This window comes from Mandrillus leucophaeus, unplaced genomic scaffold (genome assembly GCF_000951045.1).
Source record: "Mandrillus leucophaeus isolate KB7577 unplaced genomic scaffold, Mleu.le_1.0 Scaffold462, whole genome shotgun sequence".
Classification (NCBI taxonomy): Eukaryota; Metazoa; Chordata; class Mammalia; order Primates; family Cercopithecidae; genus Mandrillus; species Mandrillus leucophaeus.
The window spans coordinates 142,294-164,656 of NW_012104943.1; the positions used below are offsets into that span (position 1 = coordinate 142,294).

General features: G+C 36.8%; 1 protein-coding gene across 5 annotated transcripts in view; it reads right to left on the bottom strand.

The window, feature by feature from the left end:
* The window catches only part of GLRA2 (glycine receptor, alpha 2), a 219,543-nt gene that overhangs the window by 119,379 nt on the left and 77,801 nt on the right, over nt 1-22,363 (bottom strand). For all 5 annotated transcript variants that reach the window (XM_011994804.1, XM_011994806.1, XM_011994808.1 and 2 more), the window contains 3 exons: nt 17,081-17,163; nt 14,217-14,354; nt 12,271-12,485 (listed from right to left, as the gene is read on the bottom strand). In XM_011994804.1, the coding sequence (XP_011850194.1) occupies nt 12,271-12,485; nt 14,217-14,354; nt 17,081-17,163 (436 nt within the window). The remainder of the gene's footprint in view (nt 1-12,270; nt 12,486-14,216; nt 14,355-17,080; nt 17,164-22,363) is intronic.

The window sequence follows — 22,363 nt, forward strand, 5'->3', positions numbered from 1 at the left end:
GGAGGGATAGCATTAGGAGATATACCTAATGTAAATGACGAGTTAATGGGTGCAGCACACCAACATGGCACATGTATACATATGTAACAAACCTGTATGTTATGCACATGTACCCTAGAACTTAAAGAATATGTGTTTGTGTGTGTGTATATACATATTTAAAAAAAGGTAATCAGAACAAACTTTTAGTTTAAAAAAGAAATGCTGATATCTGGACCCTATGCCCAGATAGTTTGGTTTAATTTGTCTGTGATAGGATCTGGGAAACCTGTGAAATCTCCTCAACTGATTCTAATGTGTAGCAAAGTGTGAGGTCCCTGCTTTAGAGACCCTTCCTTATTAAGACAAACTCCAACACTAATTCTTACCTTGAGCACAGAGAATCAGGAGCCGTTGAACACTGTCTCTTTACAGTACTTCCCCAATAACTATTAATGGGCTCTTCTGTGTAATTCATATGGGTCATGCAAAGTTGAACAACATACGGCCTTCACCAAAAGGAATTTATAGTACAGTTCATTAGAGCAAGTACACACGGGCCGTGATCACTAAGCCTCATGTCAGAATGCAATGATTGAAAGTGGCATGGAAGCAAGAAAGTGTCATGGAAGTAAGGGAGGCCATTTATACTTAATGGCAAACCATAAGGGGTTCATGTAAGAAGTGGCATCTACTTCAAGTGGCTCTTGAAAAGTGGATTAATCTTCATCAACATCAGTTTTCTCATCCCTAACAAGATTGCTGAGGCTCCGTGCTCTACTAACGCAAAAGTTTAAGATTTTATGAGACCAGTCCATGTGTAATCTGGAATATATTTGATATTCCAGTTTCTTTAAGGTATAGTCATTTTTGGAAAGCAAACTGGAGTCCCAGTCCCCATTTTGTGATGAAGGATGGAAATGGTTTGCTTTAGTTTGTAGTTTGTTTCAGATTGGAGTTCATGGCCTCTTAAGTCATAGATGAAGTCCAAAGCAATCCTTAGGTTCAAATGCACAGATAGTCTTTAATGACACCTTAAGATCAAAGAAAATAAAACCTTTCTCAGTCCTTGCTAAAGAAAGGGTGCTAATTTTCTGGCATTTGGGCTCCTGTGGGAGAGTGTGGGGTTGTACCTTTGGTCCAGAGTTGCTGTATAGAGTCCAGATGAGAAGATCTTTAGACAGCTTTATCAGAATTCAGAGAACAAGCCTGTATCCTAACAAACTGGAGAAGCGAGAAGGGACAATGGAGGCTTGCGTCAGCACACCAAGAAACCTCCAAATTAGTTATGACAGTGCTGAGGAAGCAAAGCTGAGGTAAAAATAGTCTGTCTTGATGCCCTCTTATCTAAACCACTATTTCATTTTATTATATCTTTGATTAGATTACTGTATAAGAAATATATATCAAAAAGAAATATAACACTACTTGATACTATCAGAGAAGTGAAACTTATAAAATGTTATTATATTAGAATAACATACTATATGCAGCAGGATTCTCTGTGGTAAAGAATAACCAGTAGAAAAAAGGGGGTCCCTGGTTAGGTAGGTTCCCTTTTATTCTTTTCATGTCTTAGATAAAGGTTAGATGGATAGTTCTCAATGACCCAACTCTAGAGATGTAGATGTTCATTCATTATTCAATCAACAAATATTTATTGAGCATATACCATGAGCTAGATGCTACTGAAGGGAGCAAGCCAGGTAAAGAACCTTGCCTTCATGGAGCTTATAATCAAGCTAAGGGAAACAGATAATATACAGTAAACATAATCTGTAATAGAGTTTGATATAAATGATAGTGTGGCTATAAGGTAATAAGGTACTGTGGGGAAACAAAAAATTTGGAAAGTTGAGTCAGGTCAGGGTATTGATGAGAGCCTAGGTCAGAGTGGTAATGATGAGGCTTTGCTGAGAAGATAAGATTTGAATAAAGATTTGGAGAAGGTAGAGAAGGTAGTCAAGTGGCTATCTGATGGCAGAACATTCCAGTCAGAGAAAACAGTCATTGCAGTGGCCCAGAGCACATGCCCTCTGTATTTGGGAAACAGCAAGAAGGTCAGTGTGCCTGAAGCAGTGAGCTAGGGGGTAGGTTAGTGGGAGATGAGGTCAAGAGGAAATAGGGGATAGATTATGAATGGCATTGTTCACCATAGTGAGGGCACTGGCTTTTGCTCTGAGTGGGATGGGGATCTACGGAAAGATGTTCAACAGGGAGCTACAGGAAGATGTTCAACAGGGAGGTGCTAAATAGGAGTTTTCTGGATGTTGTGTTGAAAATACAATATACAAGGCAAAATGGAGTCAGGGAGACTATCTAAAGAGTATTCCAGTACAAAGGTGTGGTAGGGAGAATTCTAAATCCCAAGTCCCGAAGATTTCCAGTCCTGGCTGTGCATAATCCTGCTAGTTATTCCATCAAACACTAATCTAGAGACTGTTATGGAGGGGTTTTACAGATATAATTAAGATCCCAAATTAGTTGACCTTAAAACACAGAGATTATTAGGTGTGCGTGATCTAATTAACAGGCCCTTTAAATCTGGGTATAGAGGAAGTCAAAAGATTTGAAATATACAAAGGAATTAATGCGCTGTTCCTGACTTGAAAATGGAAGGCACCACGTGTAATGAAATGTGTACAGTCGTGTAAAGAAATGTGTACAGCCTCTAGAAACTAAGGGCAGCCCCTGGCTAACAGCCAGCAGCAAGGAACGGGGGCCTCATCTCTACTGCTGCAAGGAGCTGAATTCTGCCAGCAACAAAAATGATCTTGGAAACATATTTCTCTTCAGAACCTCCAGAGAAAACCTCATCCCAGCTGACACTTTGATTTCAGCCTTATAAGGCCCTGGGCAGAGAAGTCATGCTAAGCCAGACTTTTGACTTACAGAATTACAAGCTAATAAATGGGTATTTTAAGTAGCAAAGTTTGCTACACTACAATAGAAAATTACTGCATCAGCTGAAAGCTAATATTCCCTATTATGCTATATCTATGTTTATTTTAAGTCATAAACATAATGTCCTTTACATAAATGACATTACCATACTATATCTATGTTTAATTCATAAACATAATACCCTTTACATAAATGACATTATCATGCATATATACAAACACATAATTCTGTCTCATGAAATAAGCATATTTAGTATAAGGATATGTACAAAAATGGAAAGCTTGCCCAATTGTTAGTGAGTGCTCAAATTGGTGTGTTTATCGTCAGCATCCTGCTCCTTCCTGGGCCATGAGAGAAATATTATAAAGAGAGGTAGGCACTCAACAATGGCCTAACTGGGGCTTCTTCTTATGGAAAGCTATGAGGAAACTTTTCCAAAGAATTTGAGGAAGCCTCCTGGAAGAGATGATAAATTTTAAGAGTGGTTTCGAAATTAGAAAGAACGTCACCAGACTAAATGGCGATATTCTTATATTCTTATCCTGTATACTTATTATAGATTTGTTCCAAGGACACTAAAGTTAATATCAGTCATTTTATTTAAAACATGGTGGTGTGAAGAACTTGTGTCCAAGTAAAAACTTCATCTATTTTCAAAAAAAATTTAGTTCAGGTGCTTCCTCATGTCTCTTCTTCCAGGAAGTTCCAGACTAGATCAAGGATCCTTCTTAGCAGCCATAATTTTTGCTGTGTAACAAACTACCCCAAGATGTAGTAGCTTAAAATGACAGCTATTTATTTGTTCACTATTCTATGGTTCAACTATTTGGGCTGGGTTCATCTGGGATGGATCATCTCTGTTCCACATGGCAGTGGCTGGACACCCTCATGTGTTTGCATGGCCTCACCTGGTGGTTGAGATAACATGTGTCTCTTATCACTCAACAAGTTAACCTGGTCTTAGTCACAGAGTAGTGGTCACAGCATCCCAAGAGTAGCAGGAGAGAGCTAACTTCAACATGCAAGCATTTTTTAAGCCTCTAGTTGTGCTACATTTGCCATTGTCCCATTGACCAGGACAAGTCACATGAACAAGTTTATAGTCAGTGTAAGAGGAAGCTATTACCCAAGGGTGTAGATACAGGGAGGGAAATTATTACAGCCATTTTGTAAAAAAATCTGCCTTTATTGCACTGAATTATAATCTTCTATTTTATGTTTGTGTCTTCTTAAGGACAGAAGTTCTGTTTCTTCTTGTCTGTAATGTGATCATGTATTATAACAGTGCCTGACACTATGTTGCATACTCCACAATAGTTCATTTTTTTCCTCACTGTGTGGTGTTTATAAGAACCCAAGCCATTTGGACCCATAGTTACCCATTTTAGTGAAATGGAAAGAGAAAGAGTTCAAAATAATCCTGAATTTCCATATGCCATCCCCAAAGACTTATGAGCCTCACCAGGACTTGAGCAAAAGCATAGCTTGGATAGCTTCTCTCACTGTTAGCTTCCGTGCAAAAGGCTGCCAACAACATTCTTAAACTAAAGTGCCAATGGTGCTTCAGCTCCGTCCCCAGAGAATTCTCACACATCATCTCTTTGCATATTTTTTTCACACACTCACTACATCAATGACTCTTCAATTTGCTGTGGCTTGGGAAATGTCAGGAGGGAAAGTTTATGAAGTCTTCTACATATGCAGATATCTGGCTAAAGCAAGCAGGCCTGCAGATCAATTTGCTTGGCTTTCTTACTTTTTAATCTTTATCCAAGAACTTCATAAGATCCTGATTATGTACAAAAGATTATTGTTTCCAGCTTCTTTCAGAAATACTGGGAAAGTCATTCAAATTTGCTGGGAATATGCTTGATTCAAGGAGCAATCATCTTTATTTTTTAGAGCTAAAACAGATATCCAAACACATCTTTATTTAAAAACTCCTACAGGTATCAGTCTTACTGTTTTAATAGTTCTCTTAGTGCAGTCTCTAGTTAGAAGCATTCTGGTAGGGGGATTAAAGCAAGACCAAATGTGGCAAAACTATGTATGGCCTCTTTCATTTTAAATTCCAAGCATGTCCTGGGTTTGTCAGCTGCTTGAAATGGTCCAGCTGGTCTTAGTTGACCAGATGGCTGAAAAGTAAGGAGAAATTTCCTTATATAGGAAATAGGCCATCCCAGTTAATAATGGTGAAAGACAGTGCCTCTGGATCCTTGCTTCAAACAGACAGTTCTGGACCTGTCAGAGTCATCTGCACACCTAGGTCATTCTAGCTATCTCAGTGTTTGCTTTCACTTCTATAGTCTCTGGGCTTCAGCCACAAATGAGGACTTAAGACACACTTAGGAGTGGCTATAAATCATCTAGCTATGATGACAAACATGGAGTAAAGGAAAATAATCGTGTAATCTTGTTTTGCCATATGCAAAGCCTGCCGGATGTCTCAGTCTTCCATCTTCCATTCAATTCATCCTCATACTTTTCTGAGGGTGGGAAAGACAACACGCAGCCTTTAGTCTGCCACTAGAGGCTTTATGCTCTAAACGGTTAAAAGAAGTATTGCCAGCACAATAGCTTCTTGGGGGTTGGCAGAGATGTATGTTTAAAAACCAATTTTATAGCTTCAAAGGGGAAGATACCGATGAAACACATATCGTGCTGGTATTTGATTTTCCTGTATTTAGAGAAGGGATTGAACTTCTGAAAAACAAAAAATCAAGAACAGAAACACAAAAAGTATTGGTTGGCAGGAAGGTAGGAAATTAACTTGGAATCAATAAACACAAATTTCTTACTTGAAAACGTGTTTAAAATGTGTGAAGCATGTTTGAAAAAAATGTGCCCAGATTTTCTTCTAGAAAGCCTTATTTTAAAAGTGTAGCCCAAATATTATGAGTAGAAGGTCCTCGTTGCCTGGAATGCCCTTTACCTCCTCCTACTTCACCTACTTAATATGCCTCGTAGATTCAGCTCAGGCTCCCTCCTTCAGGCCATTTTCCTAAGTCTGCTCCTGCTCTCTCTACTTCCTTTGCTCCCTGCCCCTCTCTTCTCTCCCTTCTTCACCCACCCATTCCTCCCTCCTTCACTTAATAGGTTAGGCATCCTACTTCATATATCTTTATATTCTACATTGTTGAATAATCACCATTCCAAATGCCTATCTCTGGCCTAGCAGATTACAAGCCCCTAAGGGTCGGGGCTGTGTTTTATCTTTGACCCCTGGAAGAATGCATGGCACAGATAAAACATTCAATAAGTGTTAGTTGAATAAATAAATGGATGGATGAATCATCAATTGGATTATACTGGAATACCCGTTGATTACAAGTATTTTCAACACTGTTCATTTATTCACTGATTTACTCTTTACTGAGCACCTACTGTGAACCAGGTGTTGTGCTGAGGGGTGGGTACATGCACATTTCCATGATCAATGAAGTCCTTGCCCTCATAGGGATAAAAGTCTAAAATTAAGAGTGTATATTTATATGTGTAACAGTATGGGAATAGGATATTCCTATTGCCTCAGCATTTTTAGTAAAGCCTTACACTAAAGGGAGACACTGCACATATACATGTCAGATACAGTACTTTCTAGAAGACAGAAAATGCTGTCTAGAGACTCCAACATCCAACACCCTGTATTACTAGAGAAAACCAGACATTTGAAAACATTAATTGAAGTAATGGAATTTGTGGATGTGGACAGTGCTATGGCATTCTCCCTATTCTCCTAAAGATGGGTAGAAGGTGGCTTATACCTACCCCTGTAAGAGAAGAGACTGGTATCTCTTCCATATGCCATATATTTGGTAAGCTGCTCAAATTCCAACAAGTTACCCCTGGATCAGAGTTCTTAAGAGAATCTCTTATTTGTCCTTAGTCATTTGGGTTTTATATGAAAATGTGAACACCAATATCTGTTTCTTACCTGAATGAATTTTGAAGGCAGTAGGTTAGCTGGAATACCCATGATAGTAGGGTGAAAGCAGAAAGATTAGCAGTTGGTTAAGTTGCATTTCTATCATTTAGCAAGGCAATAATGCACAAGTTCTTAGTAAGCCTAATAAGTGGTGTGGAAGATAGCTAAATGTGAGTCATCTGGAAAACACGTCAACCAGGAGGGCTATCTTCTTGAGGAAGGGGACCTGAGGAGTAAGAAGTTGTATGGGATACGCTGCTAGGAGATGATAGCTAAGGGGAGATGATAAGACATCACCCAGAGAGTACATTATTCATCTGGAAATGGTGTAGTATGTGGGATGCCCTGGGAACTCCAAAAAACTCAAGTTCACCTCGCAAGAAATCCAGCATTTGGGGGCCTGCCATTAGAGAAGGCACTAATAGTATACCATAGCGTCGGTCACATGCGACTTTCCTCCATCTTTCCCATTACCCTCAGCCTTCAACAATGGTGAAGTCAGCAACATGAGTGAGGAAAGAAGTTGGAAATACAGGGGAGTAACTGTGAAGGAACAGACAATGTGCTCCACATCGCTGTACATTTTCAAGGCAAAAGTCAGGCCTGAACATGCGGCAAGGGAAGAAAAGAGCATTGAATTGTACATGAGACTGAAGTTTTGTTTCAGACTAGATAATTTTTTTAAAGTCTGATAATAGACTATCCTAAGGTATTTGTCACTGATATGTTAGCTGTCTATTACATTGAAAAATACACATTCCAGGTGTAATAGTATAGCGTATAGTACTGAGAATCTATAGAATCCTCCAGGGACAGAGAAGACATAGCCAAGTGGGGGTATTTAATGGCAGCGAGTGGGGAAAAATTGAGTCGTATCTTATTCAGACCCTCTGGAGCTTAACTCATTTAATCAACTATCTGTAAAAAACACACACGTGTGTATTTGCCCATACATACATAGTTGTCCCTTGGTATCCACAGGGGATTCGTTCTAGGACCTTTGCAAATACGAAAATCTGTGGATGCTCAAGTCCCTTATATAAAATGGAGTATTATTTGCATATAACCTATGCACATCCTCCCATATACTTTAAATCATCTCTAGATTACTTATAATACCCAATACAATGCAAATATTGTATAGTTGTTATGCTGTACTGGTTATTTTAGTTGTATTATTTTTATTGTTGTTTTGCTTTTTTAAAAAAATATTTTTGATCAGTGGTTTGTTGAATCTGCAAATGCAGAACCTGCAGATATGGAGGACTAATTGTATCATGTACACACACACATATGACAAACTTTGGTTAATCTCATTGACAGTACAACTATAAGTGAATAGTGAGTCATCCAAGGAACAGGACATCTTCTATTCATAAGGCCCTTTATGCATTTTCTAATATAACCTCTCATCCAATGGAGCAGTCTTTTCTACTACATTATGTACAGGGAACAGTAACAATAAAAATAACCAGAATGAGTTGAATACCAACGATGTAGAAAACGTGGGCTAAACAATTTATATAAGTACTGCTTCATCTCACCCTCATTTAATTTTTTAAGGGGTAGATAATCATGTTCTCATTTTAGAAATGATGAAACTAACTTAGAGAGGTTGAGTGAAGTAAAAGCTCTAAGATTTAGATCAAGGCCTGCATATGTTTCAAAATATGTCTTTGTTCTTTTTATTATTATACTTTAAGTTCTGGGTTACATGTGCAGAACGTGCAGTTTTGTTACATAGGTATACACGTGCCATGGTGGTTTGCTGCACCCATCAACCCATCATCTACACTAGGTATTTCTCCTAATGCTATCCCTCCCCAAGCCATCCCCCAGCCCCCGACAGGCCCCAGTGTATGATGTTCCCCTCCCTGTGTCTATGTATTCTCATTGTTCAACCCCAACTTGTGAGTGAGAACATGGCGGTGTTTGGTTTTATGTTCCTGTGTTAGTTTGCTGAGAATGATGGTTTCCAGCTTTATCCATGTCCCTGCAAAGGATATGAACTCATCCTTTTTTATGGCTGCATAGTATTCCATGGTGTATATGTGCCACATTTTCTTAATCCAGTCTATCACTGATGGACATTTGGGTTGGTTCCAAGTCTTTGCTATTATGAATAGTGCCGCAATAAACATACGTGTGCATGTGTCTTTATCATAGAATGATTTATAATCCTTTAGGTATATGCCCTGTAATGGGATCGCTGGGTCAAATGGCATTTCCAGTTCTAGATCCTTGAGGAATCGTCACACTGTCTTCCACAATGGTTGAACTAATTTACACTCCCACGAACAGTGTAAAAGCATTCCTATTTTTCCACAACTTCTCCAGCACCTGTTGTTTCCTGACTTTTTAATGATCGCCATTCTAACTGGCATGAGATGGTATTTCATTGTGGTTTTCATTTGCATTTCTCTAATGACCAGTGATGATGAGCATTTTTTCATATGTCTGTTGGTTGCATAAATCTCTTCTTTTGAGAAGTGTCTATTCTGTCCTTTGCCTATTTTTTGATGGAGTTGGTTTTTTTTTTTCTTGTAAATTTGTTCATATATTCTTAACTTCACAAAGTCTGCTTGAGAATTTTTGAAAAGGGAGACATACTGTAGAAAAATTCCAATCCTTTATAGTACATGTCATATTATTATGAGATTCTTCTGTACATTAAAACTCAAATACTTTTCTGTATAACTTTTACCCACAGATTCTGCTTCAAGTCTAATCTACTAGGTTGGTACAAAAGTAATTGCGATATTTGCCGTTACTGTTAATGACAAAAGCCACAATTACTTTTGCACCAACCTAATGTCTTCAACATGGCCTCACATGGGAGAACATGGCTGTTCATTAATTTATCCATCGAATGAGGATGTATTGGTTGTCTAGTCTAAGCCACATACTGTTCTAGGTGTTGAAGTTAACAGAATGAACAAGACAAAGTTCTTGCCTGCATAGAACATATATCCCATCAAATATCTTCTCATAGATCTTCCCTCATTCACTCTAAACATGCTCAGTCCCTTCTTTTTTCTCATTGAAAGTTTTTAAAAATTAAAAACTATATATATGTTATCTAGAACACAGTGGGCTACAAACACTCTTATGCAAATGTACTTATAATTATCATACTTACAAAAGCAAAAAAGAAAACGCTAAATATCTAAGATGGTGTAAAAGTTTGACCTCAGTTTTCTGTATGTGCATGTGAGTGGGCTTGCCCATAAATGCACATAGAAAAAAAGACTGAAAGAAAATACATCGAAGTCTTAACAACAGTTATTTAATGGTTGGTTAACGTTAATCATGTTTTCTGTGTTTTCTATCTTTTCTATAACAAACATCTTACTTTTAAAGTGTAATGTGCATGTGTACTCTGTACAGGGCATTGAAGGAGGCCCTGCAGTAACTGTACAATCACCACAGTGGAGCATCTGGTCAGGAATTGCAGTGTTTATAAATTAAAATGAGTATTTACATGAATGCACATGTATAAGTAACTGTATGACCAATTTTTATTTTCCACGACTCACTTTTTATCCCATGTTTGTTTCACACCATCATCTACATAAGTTACATTTCCTCATGGTCAGCTGAAAGCCAACCATGTTTAATAACAGCATAAGAAAAGTACATGGAGGAAGATAAATGTAATGGTGGCAAAAGGATAACCACCATGAGTTCAGAGCCAAGTATAAAATGATTTTTGATTATACTCTCTTTTGGTTTATCTGAGTTCCTGATTGCCTCTACATACAAAGATCACTGATCAGTGAACATTTATTTAGCAATAGTTTTGACCATTGATGCAGAATCATAACAGCTTTATAAAATGAATAACAAATTTATAAAAACTCAAACTCCCATTTTGAAGATAAATGACTACTCTTTTCATAGCAATGAACAGTTGGAGGCTAAATGTCTTATATTTTGACATTGTATGCTTACAATTTGTCACCAGTATTTTAGCTGTCTATTAAATTGTAAAATATATGTTTGTACATCCTGAGGTTTAATGGCATGGCATGCAGTAATGGCAGTAGCTAATAACTAATAAGAAATAAGCAAATGACCTGTTTGGGAGGGGCGCAGAGTGGATTAAAAGTGCTATTAGGTAAAATTGATTTTTGATTATACAGATTTAAAAAGCTGTATTTCTGACATCTGTATTCCAATAGAAAAATAATACAGGTACATTATACTATTTGTTACTCTAGGAGATAAAAAAGTATTAGAGATATCTCTATTCCTTTCTCCATGACCATATAAAACCTAATGTTTATCTTTGGAGGCATGGGACTTAATAAGTTGTGTAAATATTTCTCCAGTATTCAGCCCACCTCTATTATAACCACAGACGTCCTCCATATGTCATCTTATATTCTAGATATGGGAAATAATGTGGAACATGGTCTAACATTTCTCATTATGTCAAATTCAGCACAACCAAACATAAACTCAAGCCAGCAAAAATATGGGATTACATCTTTGTTATTTTCCTGAAATGCATTTTGGAGAGACTGCTCAACCAGTATGAGACAATGTACACTGAATCCTAAATTGAACTCATATTCTGGAAAATTGAAGCCAATGGCTCATTGTACTCAGTGGAATGGGGAAGCACACAAAGGCACGCTTATGGGGTGCTAGAGCATTTCAAAAGTGGGATATTTATCATTACTTAAGCAATATTTACAAATGCAGATGGCCTGCTTTTTATAAAAATAGATTACACAGCCACTTATGGATTATTATTTGAGGTGCTACAAAATGTCTATATGTCCCTGATATCGATCCCACACTCCTCTGTCACCATGCCACATTTCTAGGAATTTTCACCATTTTGGATGACTCTACTGTTCCTTCTCTAGGTAACTGTGCCACTCAAAAATAGTAGCATATCAGCCATTAAAGGAAATTGAGGCATAGCAATGTTTCATATATCAGATTGCTGCACCCTAATACTGTACATTAATTTCTTTCATATATTCATTGATATGGCTCTTCTGTGTAAATTTCCAGGAGCCTAATTCAAATTTTTATTACTATAAATGACTTCATTGAACATATGAATTGCAATAGTTTCACCAATAAATACTTGAAAATATGGCCTAAATTGCATCAGTCTTACTCCAATTCTTGCAAGCTTCATGGCTCATAAACAACTGAGGTCAAAAGCACTCAAGGGCTTTCTAGAATCTCTAAGCCATGTTTCTGCCTCTACTCATTTCTCTTCACTCTCAATACTAATTTCCCTTTCCTCTAAATGATATGATTTTGAGGGTTCCCCATGTTCCCAGATCCCCAATTCTCTCAAACTCAGCTTTTTGTCCTCTTATTGCATTCCTATCTACGACAGTGTCATAGAGTGGCCAACATTTCTGTCCTCACAGAACTCTCCAGCCCACAAGACCTTTGGGAACCTTTCATGTAATCTGTTATCAAGCGAGATTTCTTACCTTTGGCAGAGATGCCCTGGAGCCTGAACTCTGGGTGGTCATCGTTAAGACGGTGGTGATGCCCAGTGCGACCCTGGCAGGGGCTGCGTCCATGTTTATCCAAAAGGAAACCCAGGACAAAATTACTATAAGCAGGCTTGGGATATACATCTGGATCAAATAATATCCCATTTGGCGTTCCAGATGAAACTTGACCTCAATGCAGGTAAACTTTCCTAGAAGGAGTAAATGATCATTTAAAGTCCAGTCTGAATTTATATTTCCAATTCCGCTATCCCACGTTGTTTAAAAAAAAAAAAAAAAAAAAAAAAAAGACTACTGCAGATGGATTTGGAAGATTGCACAAAATGTTCACCCTACATAACCAATTCAACTCTTCTCCAACTGAACCAGTAATAGAAATAATTACTGTGGAATAATAGTGATAATAATAGTGTGAGAATGTGTGATCTAAAGAGTCACTGGACCAAAACCATAAGGCATATTTAATTTTTAAAATCTGTGCTTGCTGCAGCTTGATTGTTTTAGACAGAGCTTCAGAATTTACAAGACTGACAGAAAATTACCAGTGGAAATAAAATATTCAAATTTTGTGTGGTTATAATATGTAATATATAGTATATTCTATTAATAGCATATACTATATGGCATATAATATGTAACACATGACATACACTGTATAATAGTTGAAGCCATTTCCTCCAAAGAAGTACAGTTTACATAAAACTACAAAGTATTTAAAGAACTGTGTATCTATCATTGTGTTATTAATGGCAAGAGAAAAATGTACATTTGTATAAGCCAGTGTATAATCTAGTCATTGTAAAAATTTCCTAGCCTTCTGGGTAATTGCTTCAGTACATTTAGCATATGCCTAGGAACTATGTACATTGTTTCTTTCCCTGTAAAAAGGAGGTCATATAAAGGCATTAAAACTTTTAACATTTAAGAGATAGATCTTTCTACCTCTTCCCACTTTTTTTCTCCTTAATTGACTTGGAGTTAGAACCCCAGAAGGTAATTTTGCTTATTCCATACAGATTACAAGACATAGGGTTGAATCCTTGGTCAGAAAAAAAAAATCCTTGGAATCAGGTTTTGGTTACTTCATAAGTATCACCGTTGGCTGCTGGAACAAGTGTGCATAAACTGTTTTCCCCAGCAAGGGACCTAGATCAGTTACTGGACAAACCATCATGTCTTGATTGTCTCTCCATGATCAACTTGCATGGTACTGAACACCATGGTTTTTCTTGGGAAAAACCATCAACTTTTCTGGACGGGTAAAATCTTCCAGAAAACAACAGATGCCTATTTGTTGCTACCACCTCAAGTTCTTCCTCTACCACCTGTCCCCCAACCCCATGTGTCTGTCAGTACTATTGATAACACATGACTTTAGAGCCAGCTGAATTCCTGCCAGCTGACTTTCATCCAAATTTCTATTACTATCTAGGACTGAAGAACACAACAGCTTTATTTCTGGGTTTACAAAGACCTGTGTTATTGTCCCTCTTTTCCACTAGGCACTAAGACAGTAAGGCAGAGGGTGCAAATTTACCTAAGCATCCAATGGCAAGAGCGGATGCCAGAAAGGAGCCAGAATTCATGTTTTCTGCACCACTAATGAGGTTTTCTACACCTTTCCCCAGACTCATTTGACAACAGATGGTCAGCTAGGGAACAGCAAAAGATCCTAAATCCTCTCTCCTTCTCTCTGTGTTCTGGAGAAATTACCTCTTGTGTTTGCTGACCTATTCCAGAGAGTATGGGAATCTTATCTGTTGAGGGAGTTTTGAGTCAAATCAGGTCCATGCCACATAGGTCTATTTGCCTGGTAAATATGCAGCAATTAAAGTAACGAGATATATACGCCAAGCTGCAAATGGAGCTCACTTGTGTTTAACAGCTAAAAAAAAAAAAAAAAAAAAAAAAAAAACACTTACCAGTGTTGTAGTGCTTTGTGCAGTAGCCAAGTTCCTTCTCTTCTTTCAAAATAAACTGGGGCAGGGTCAATCCTTCAGCAACTTGCACTGGACCATCGCTTAACCACTCAAATATCAGGTCATTCATCGTGTACCCAACTGAGGTAAAGAAATCATAGTGAAAATTGAATATGGCTTTCCAAGAAAGCTTGAAAGTCTACCCATGTAAAGAAACAAACAAGGAAACCATCTAAAGCGGACATATGCTCAGTCAATTCAACAGCATTCTTAATAAAAGAGCTGCAATCATCACTACAACTCGGTGTCATTGGAGCCAAAGAAATTTAAGACAGAAAGCTACTTATGGGTGGATTTTTTTTCTGTGTAATGAAAGAATGGAATCTAAAAAGTTTATTGATTTCTGCCTTTTTATTCACTAACTCTTTCTGAAGAACAAACAAGTAAACAAACATAAAAATCCTTTGAAGATTGTCTTTACTTGCAAGAGCTGAGGCTTTGGCAATTCAATAAGACAATCCAATCCACAGTGCCAGTCTTAGTACTTCAAATGAAAACCATTCTTTTTTTAAATGAGAATCAATTCATCACGGGCCTGCCTAAAACATTCCCATTGCAGACTTGGCCCTCCTCCTAGGGTCTATTAGCTTTGCATTCAGAAAGCTTATGTTAAAGTCCCTCTACTTTAGCAAATGGGGAAGACTATTGGCAGGTAACCTAAGAGGAAATTGTGGGATATGCAAATTAAGAATATTCATTTGTGCTAGTGTCTTGCTAAATGGGCCCACTCATCATAATTATTAATACGAAGTAAAACAGATTACCTATTATGAAAAATCATATTGTTATATGACTCAAATCATCCAAAATAAGATTGTTATCAGTTTGGTAATCCAAAGTTAGCTCTTAGTCTCCAGGCTCCTGCTAGCTAGGTCATCATCTGTCAATTGTTTCTGGATCTTTCTCTACCCTAGAAATGAAGCCTACTCTTCTTTCATGCACCATTTCTCTACCTTCTCCCTTTGTTTGTAATATTTGAACTTTTCAAATAAGAGTGATGAGGACAGGGGATGTTATGTGAGGTCTTGGCTGGTCGAAAACCTCAGCATGGTTTTTTTAAGTGTATGGATTCTTATTCTTATTTACTGCAAGATAGTGACTCACCAAAGCTACCCAGAAATCAATGGCAAGTTTAATTGTAATCTACTTTCCTGTTTCTTTATGTTGAAAAGGACTACCTTTTCAACATAAAGCCCCCCCCCCCAAAAAAGAAGAAGAACATTTAAAGTAAGGAGATACAAAGAGGCCCTATACAAGCACTGATGATCCTCAAAGAGAATGGCAAACCCTATCTGTATGGGTACACCTTGGAAACCTCCAGCAAATAGTATTCTAAGCTCACAAAATATCCCATGTTCTTGTCTGTTAAGCTTCTCGTTGGCCACCACAATAAAAGTTCTTGTCAGTCACCCTGAAGCCTCAGCATGGGGAAGACAGCAGAGGTAAAGAGGTAGGGATGAAGAAAGTAATAATGGGATAGAAAGGAAAAAAAATTATAATTCCCACCCTTCACATCCAAAGTTAGTGGTAAACATGATGTTTCTTTGATTTCATTATTCATGCCAGGACTGAGCTTATTTACTAATCCAAATTTTCTAAGCCTTGGATGAGCATCAGTTGACAGCTATGGCTACTGTTTTACAGAAAAAATAAAAGTGTTGGGTTGAGTCGGGAGATTTTGGAGCAGTAGAGAAAATAGAAAGAAGGAATCATTATGTAAGAAAATGTTTTTCTCAGCTTTCTTCTCAAGAGAAGGAGCGATAAGGAAAAAAGTATATAAGGCCTATTTTGAATCAGAAATTTTCATTTTATCTATGACAACTTCTTAAAGAGGTTTCATCATTTTGTTTATTTCCCTGGGATGTTTCAAGGAAAATCCATAGTGATTTTAAATGATCAGAATGAAACCAACCCTGTCACTACCTCTTTTTAAATAACATATAAGTCTTTTTACACATATTATTTTTCTAAGCCAAGAAGTTAAAAGTATTTCCTTGCCCCTGCCTCATTAAATCTCCTAACATCCATGTAGGTCGGTGGCACTTATTATTCTCTGTATTTTACAAACAGAGAAACTGATAGACCAAGCCAGAAAGAAATTCATGTTTCTTAACTGAAAATCCTGTTACCTTGGAGGCATCAGCAACTTATGGTGACACATGTCAAAGATTTTAGTGGCATCAGGGTTAGGTAATAAAGGGGACAAAGTAGATGGGGGGTTTTCTACTTGCTTCACCATGCTTTTGTGTATCCACTGCTTATCTAAGAGAAATGCCTCTTATTCTATCTTATTCCATCTCATCTCATGCTCCTCATTCTTACATCCTCCTCTGGCCAAGGTCGTTATGTCTTGTTCTCAAAGCAATTATCCCACCCTGCCAGAATTCCTTTTGGGGTGATGGTGTATACGGGCATAAGATGGAAAGAAACTCAATTTTCTGATTAAAAAGTGATTCACTATAAAAATTTAATGACTAATAATTTTAATTTTCCCAGGAGACATTTTCATTTCAATGAAAAGCTTACTAAATCAGGCTATTTTGCGGGGTAGGGGGGACAAAGGAAAGTTATTTGGCATTTTACTTTGAAAGGTTGTCTATGCTGTATTGATAATGAGATTTTGTATGACACACACACACACACACACACACACACACACACTTTGGTTTGTCTTTCCATTAGGATGTTGGGGGTTGGTCAGTATATAGGGAATGAGTCATAAGGGTCCTTTCTCTTTAATTACATACTGAAAGAACCAGGTCATTGGTTAAAACAAGCAGGGAGTCATTTCAACAGTGGTGACTTACAACTCTCCAGCTGCATTGTACAGGTCTGGACATCCATCGGAAAGTTCTTCAAGTCCATGGGACAGGATAGGGTCAAGGTGAGTCTTAGCAAACAAAAAAAATTAAAAACCATTTTTAAATCTATGAAGTCCACTTGTTGAGAAACAAGCAAAAGACACTTGGCATTAAGCAAAGTGACATTGATTCAAATAATGAAATCTAAGCTCTAAATCAGGGCAGTGCTTTTTGTTTCTAAAATGAAGAACAGTCATTGATAATTTTTTAAAAATATTGTAGTATTTCACCATAACCTCTTACTCTATTTTTCATCTTCCAGCCTCTGATTCTCCCTCCTTCCCCAAAAATGGTGCTGTTCTCAGCTTTGTACTAGAATAAACAAGACCACTGAGATATAACTTAACAAGAACAATAGACTCTTACCCACACTAATGTCCAAAAGATATAAAGTTTATACTATTTTAGAATTATACCTTGGACTTTGCTTCAAGGACAGAAATGATGTAATAAGTGTAATTGATTATGGTAAGTGCTAGTTCTTCTTACATCAAATGGGCAAATGCTTAACTCCACAGTCTTCTCATTTACTACATGGATAGGTTAACAGTATATTTTAGCATTTATTCTAGAATTTTGATAATTCTGGAGCAAGTAGTTCTTGAGCTAGAAAAACCCATTTAAAGATGATGGTTTATTTAATTAAGTCCCACGTATTTATCTTTGTTTTTATTGCATTTGTTTTTGGGTTCTCGGTCATGAAATCCTTGCCTAAGCCAAAATCTAGAAGGGTTTTTCCAATGTTATCTTCTAGAATATTTATAGTTTTAGGTCTTAGATTTTAGTCCTTGATCCATCTTGAATTGATTTTTGTATAAGGTGAAAGATGAGGATCCAGTTTCATTCTCCTACATGTGGCTTGCCAATTATCCCAGCACCATTTGTTGAATAGGGTGTCCTTCTCCTACTTTATGTTTTTGTTTATTTTGCATGGCAAAAGGAACAGTCAGCAGAGTAAACAGGCAACCTACAGAGTGGGAGGAAATCTTCACAATCTATACATCTGACAAAGGACTAATATCCAGAATCTACAATAAACTCAAACAAATTAGCAAAAAAAACAAACAATCCCATCAAAAACTGGGCTATGGACATGAATATTCTCAAAAGAAGATATACAAATGGACAACAAACATTAAAAATGCTCAACATCACTAATGATCAGGATAATGCAAATGAAAACCACAATGCAATATCACCTTACTCCTGCAAGAATGGCTATAATCAAAAATAAAAATAAAAAAATAATAGATGTTGGCATGGATGTGGTGAAAAGGGAACCTTTCTACAGGGAATGTAAACTAGTACAACCACTATGGAAAACAGTGTGGAGATTCCTTAAAGAAAGATAAGTAGAACTATTATTTGTTCCAGCAATCCCACTACTGGGTATCCACCCAGAGAAAAAGAAGTTATTATATGAAAAAGATACTTGCACACACATGTTTATAGCAGTACAATTCGCAATTGCAAAAATGTGGAACCAACCCAAATGCCCATTAATCAACAAGTGGATAAAGAAACTGTGGTACATATATATGATGGAATACTACTCAGCCACAAAAAGGAATGAATTAATGTCATTCACAGCAACCTGGATGGGATTGGAGACCATTATTCTAAGTGAGGTAACTCAGGAATGGAAAACCAAATATCATATGTTCTCACTCGTAAGTGGGAGCTAAGCTATGAGGATGCAAAGGCATAAGAATGACACAATGGACTTTGGGGATGCAAGGGGAAAGGGTGGGAGGGAGGTGAGGGATAAAAGATTACAAATTGGGTTCAGTGTATACTGCTCAGGTGCTGGGTGCACCAAAATCTCACAAATCACCACTAAAGAACTCAGTCAGGTAACCAAATGCCATCTTTTCCCCAAAAACCTATGGAAATAAAAAATGTAAAAAGGAAAAACAAACTACTCACCCCAAAAACCTATGGAAATAAAAAATTTAAAAAGAAAAAAAAAGGAAAAACTACTCATTATCTTACAAAACAAACAAACAAACAAACGATGGTTTGTACATAGTCTTCAGCTCTCTGCACCCAGTAAGGGTTACTCTGCTCCACTTTCCTCTTTCCTCGATTTTCTTGAACTCCAGTCAGCTCTGGCTGATCCTTATATCAGGATATTCGTTGAGCTACCATCTCATTTCCACCATATCCCTTTTTAATCCTCAAGGGAATGATGCACACCTCTTGCTCTCCCATTTTTCTATATCTCCAAGATTCAAGGAAGGAAGTTAGGATTGAGAATTAGTAAATCTTGGTTGCCTTCCTAGTACTGCCTCTAACTATCTCTTCCCCCAAACAAGACCTTAAACTTGCTAAACATTTGTTTTGTCATCAACCAAATGATGAGGTAGGTAGATGCTTATTCTCATTTGATCCTAATACTACAATCCCTATTTTTCTAAAGTTGACTGCTTCAAATTCTGTTCATCGTATCTCAAACACCTTTTATATCCAAAGACCCCACGAAATCTCACACCGTTGCCTAAACTCTCCTTTGCTGTCATGCTCATTCTTGCTCTGCCTTCCTGGTTCCTTTATCTTTCCTTTCTCTGCTTCATTTTTACAATCTAGCAAACGAAACAAAATTTAACACATGTATTTTAAAGAAAGGAAAGGGTTGCGATTTGAAGTCATATTAGACAAAGAATCCATGCTGACAATCATCAAAATTATTAAAATATAATGATTGGAAAAATAAAGATATAAAACAGTGTAATATGAAAACATGTTTTAAATCTTGGAAATAAACACACCATTATATTAAGATTAGATATTTTTGGTTAGTGGGATGATTCATATTTTGTTTTTATTCTTTATCTTGCATTATCTGAATTGAGAAGTATAAATTATTTGAAAATGTCCATAAAAACTATTTATAACAGCTTTCCCATCTTCATGTAATTAGATGTGCCTTTCTTCAAACAATAACTGAAAAGTAAAATTATAAAATTCCATTTTGTTCAGTAATGTTTTGCTATTATAATCATATGATTATTAAAAATTTGTCACAAACATACAGCATTTCACATTCATTGCTAAATAAATTAGCTACCTTCTGTGGGCTATTCTGAGAACCCAAACATGTCTCTAAAGGAAAAAACGTGGCTTATAGTTCTAAACAACTGACTTAAAAATAACATTTTAGGCAGGAAAAATTGTTGTTATTTATGGAGTTCGTGTGTAGATATAGCTATAGATATACAGATATTTAGTTTTTGTCTCCCAGCATAAAGACTTTATTTTTTTGAAAACACAATTTTGTGGAGATTAATGCCGTGAACTCTTTGAAATAAGGACAGAATAAAAGAACCAAAAAAAAAGTAAAAAAGAAAAAAAACAGAACTGGCACCTTATTAAGGGTGAAAAAAATTCAAAAGGCTCCATGAGCTTAAAATTATTATTACCATAATGAGAATCTATTTTTTTCTGTTTTTCAAAGAAGAAATAAATATTTTCATCATACAAAAATATGTTCATTCATAACTTGGCTATTATGAATAGCACTGCAAAAGGAAACAAAGCCTCAATTAGACAGAAGGACTAGATTTTTCTTTCTTGGAGATATATTGCATAGCATGGTGAAAATAGTAAATCATAATGCATTGTATATTTCAGAATTGCTAAGAGAGTAAATTTCAAGTGTTCTCACCATAAAAAATAGTAAGTATTTGAGGGAATGGATATGCTAATTTGCTTGATTTAATAACTCCACATTCTATTGATAAATCATAACATCACTTTGTACCCCATAAACATATAAAACTATAATTTGTCAATTTTCAATTCAAAAACTTAAAATTTAAAAAAATGTTCATTATATGAAAATAACTAGATGGTATGTGGATAATTGGTTTCAGTGAATCAAAACCAAAAAATCTGGAAATTTCATTATAGTTTTGAAAAGTTTACTTTTAAGAAATTAAAAATAATAATAATGAAAATGAACACACCTTAAAAGAGCATGTTAAGAACATCACAGAATTCAACTATATATTGCTTTGTTATTAGAAACAACCCAACTTTAATATTCCTAATCATAGGCTTGCTGAATTTGATTGTTTTGCAAAACGACCTTTTCACATTTCTTCAGGAAGCAGAGGTCTCACACACAATTATTGCTGCCTTTGTGGCAGATCTAACTATCCTAGAGGGGCTCTGCAGTTTGGGAGTCAAAACTATTAACAGCATGGGAGACCCCACTGAGATAAATTCCTAACAAGCAGGACCCTATCCCTGAATCTTGTCTCAGCTGAGAACTCAGTGGTTTTTTTTTTTTTTTTCTTTGTTTTTCTAATTTCCTTTCTAGGAAGCTCACAGAGTTTAAGCTTTGTTCCCAAATTCATAAAACCAGTGAGTGACCAAAGTTAGATTTGAATACAGCTTTAACCGACATCAAATTCCCTTTATTATTTCCCACACTACCACATTTCATATTTCCTCCTTAGGAAAATAATCTGTTACCAATTTATTATCCTCCTTTGTCTATGAAGCCAGCAGAGTTGGTCATAGACACCTTAGTTGCCTTGTACCTGCTCAGGGATACCCCTTTCATTTTTCCTCAGACACCCAGAATTCTCATGGCTTGTTGTTTTAAAAACTCCTCCAGCCTCTCCCGGCAGCCCAGAAACCTGGGTGATAGACCTGGCTTACCCATAAAGAGCTATTTGATCTTGACTAAATCTCTGGGCCTCCCCCAACAAACATCCCCATCCTGCTCAACATCTCTGTGATTATAAACTGTAAGTGAAGGCAACCAGCTTGAAGGATTTCCTCTTATAGGTAAATTTACCCTCTTGAATATGAGGAAAACTTTAAGTGCAAGGAACACTTCTTAAAATAGGAACTTCTTGGCAATCTGGGCAGATAGGTGAGACATCTATTGCTTCCACAGGGCTTTGTCATCCAATGTCCTAGAACACTATCCACTCTTTCACTGAGAACATAAGGAAGGCCTTCCTGTACCATGTTGATCCGTTGAATCTTTCCTCCCAGTTGTACCTTGAAATTTCTGAACCATGTGACATTCTAGTGTCAGGGAGATTTGACAGGATGCATCAAGTATCAAACAGGAGTGTCATCTTAACCCACCTAGACCTTAAGTGAAATTAGCCTGGGGGCAAGTTAGAAGTCAAGTTAAAAGTGCATCATTAATACAACCCACACATGGAGAGAGGGAGGGAAGATTAGGAAATCACTGGGATCAAAAACACTGCT